Here is a 2,030-nt window from a genome sequence, read left to right on the forward strand (position 1 = left end):
CCCTCCCCTCTCCTCCCTCTCTTCTCCTCCTCCCTTCCCCTCTCCCTATGCAGTATGGACAGTGCCTTCTGGAGTGTCCCTAGTCCTCCTGGATGGGAGGACGCACCCAGGCTGGTGCAGACAGATAGAGGCTATGGCCCAGGTGAGGGAGACCCACGGGGTCCTGAAGGAGACACTGCTGAGGGCTCCTAGGGTTTGTGGATAAAGCCCGCGTCGGGCCTGTCTGTGTGGCTCCCCTGGACATGGGGAGGACGTGCCTTCCCTGAGCAGACCCATGCTGCGCCCATGCTTCCCACAGAGCTGACAGCACGTCACCGACAGCACCGAGCCCCTTCTCGGGCTGGGAGTCCGGAGGGGCGGTGCAGCCTGGTGGAGCGCTGGAGAGGGCCATGGCACCGGTCGCTGCAGGTCCTGGTCCTTTCCAACAGGCCATCATGTGGGAAGCTGGCCCGACCCCAGTGACACGTCCATGTCATGGTCTTGGTGGGTGACAAGCAGGCCGAGGACCGAGGGCTTCACAAGGACACCTGAGGACAGGCCATGCGTGCCCGTGGCCTTGGCCACAGCCAGTGCAGGAGAGACCTCTCGCAGTTGCAGAGGTGAAGCCCTGGACCCTCGCCTCACTGAAGGCACCGCTAAGGAGCCCGCGGGGCCAGCAGCCTCTGCAACCATCCATCTGCCTCTGGGAGGGCCGCGCAGGGCCAGCCTCCAGCCACAAGGTCTGGCGCCAGCGCCAATCTGTTTCCCCCTGTGCTCTTAATTTAGAAACAAAGCCGACCAACACATTAGTGCAGCCAGAGCCGACACGGGGCAATGCAGCCTGGTGTTCTCACCTAACCTCGAGTTTGTCCACGTCTTCCTCCTCGCAGTCGAAGTGCGACTTTCTGCTGTAACTGCAGGGTCTGGTCACCTGGCAGCAGACGGGAGAGAGCGCACTGCAGACCTCACCAGTGGCAAGGTGAGGCCCCTCTGGGCCAGGCTGGATGTGGGACAGGTGGTCGCCCCGTGGCCACCCCGCAGCCACCCTCTGCAGCAGACCTCCCTCCCACAGGCACTGGGGCACTGAGGGCTTGGAGGGCCTTGTAAGGTGCGGCTATGCCACTAGGCACTGTGGGTCTCCCCACGGAAGGCTGAGGTCACGGGGACACACACCACCTCCCCATGGAGATGGAGGGCCGGGGTCACAGGGAAGGCCCAGCTTGGGTGTGAGTGATGACGACCACACGTGGAGGGCCTTCTGCTGGCTCTGCCCCTCCCTGCCTGCTTCAGGGATCCTGGGGCTTCAGCTCGGAGTTCTAACCCTGGCCTACCTGGGTCCTGTGGCTTACGCTGCTTCTCTGGAGCCTTGACTGGAGTCCTGGGCTGTAGGAGAGGCCAGGGCAGCCCCACTCCTTCCCAGACTCCTCCTGCCTCCTGCCTGCCACACCACTCCCTGACCGAGTGCACCTGCTCCAGGCAGGAGCCACAGATGCCTCCCTCCTGCCCCAGCAGCACCCCTGCCCAGCTCTCAGCCTCCATGAGCTGCCCCTGGCAGCACCCCTGCCCCCTTCACCCTCCCTATGAGCCATGCGCCTAGGACGTGCAGAGGGCCCGCCGAGTGGCCCTACACATTTTCTTTTTTTAAAAAAAACAATTATTTTATCTAATTTTATTTATTATTACTATTTTCATTTTACCAGGGATAGGGGTGGGGGAGGAAGCAAGCTGCCAGGGACTCAAACCGAGGTCGGCCATGTGGGAGTCCAGCGCCCTAACCACCACGCCACCCGCTGGTCCTCCTCCTGCACCTTCTGGCACCTCATACTGGGTCACCTCTGTCACTCCAGTAAAGCCTGTTCATGAAATGCCTCCTCCTTCAGGAAGCCTCCAACTGCTGCAGGTAACTCCCTCTCTCTCTGAGAAGATCACAGAACTATCGTAACCTCTTCCCACCTGTCTCCATGCTCGTGGGCATGCCCCAGGTCTGACACCGCCCCCACTCTGTCTGCACACGCATGCCCCAGGTCTGACACCGCCCCCACTCCGTCTGC

The 2,030-nt window shown here is 62.0% G+C and overlaps 1 protein-coding gene across 1 annotated transcript in view; it reads right to left on the bottom strand.

Moving 5' to 3' along the window:
* Positions 1 to 2,030, bottom strand: part of RASA3 (RAS p21 protein activator 3) — a 101,342-nt gene that overhangs the window by 26,165 nt on the left and 73,147 nt on the right. Inside the window, exon 8 of the mRNA XM_006159672.3 lies at positions 834 to 910. Within this exon, the coding sequence (XP_006159734.2) occupies positions 834 to 910 (77 nt within the window). The remainder of the gene's footprint in view (positions 1 to 833; positions 911 to 2,030) is intronic.

Source organism: Tupaia chinensis, unplaced genomic scaffold (assembly GCF_000334495.1).
Source record: "Tupaia chinensis unplaced genomic scaffold, TupChi_1.0 Scaffold000644_1, whole genome shotgun sequence".
Lineage (NCBI taxonomy): Eukaryota > Metazoa > Chordata > Mammalia > Scandentia > Tupaiidae > Tupaia > Tupaia belangeri.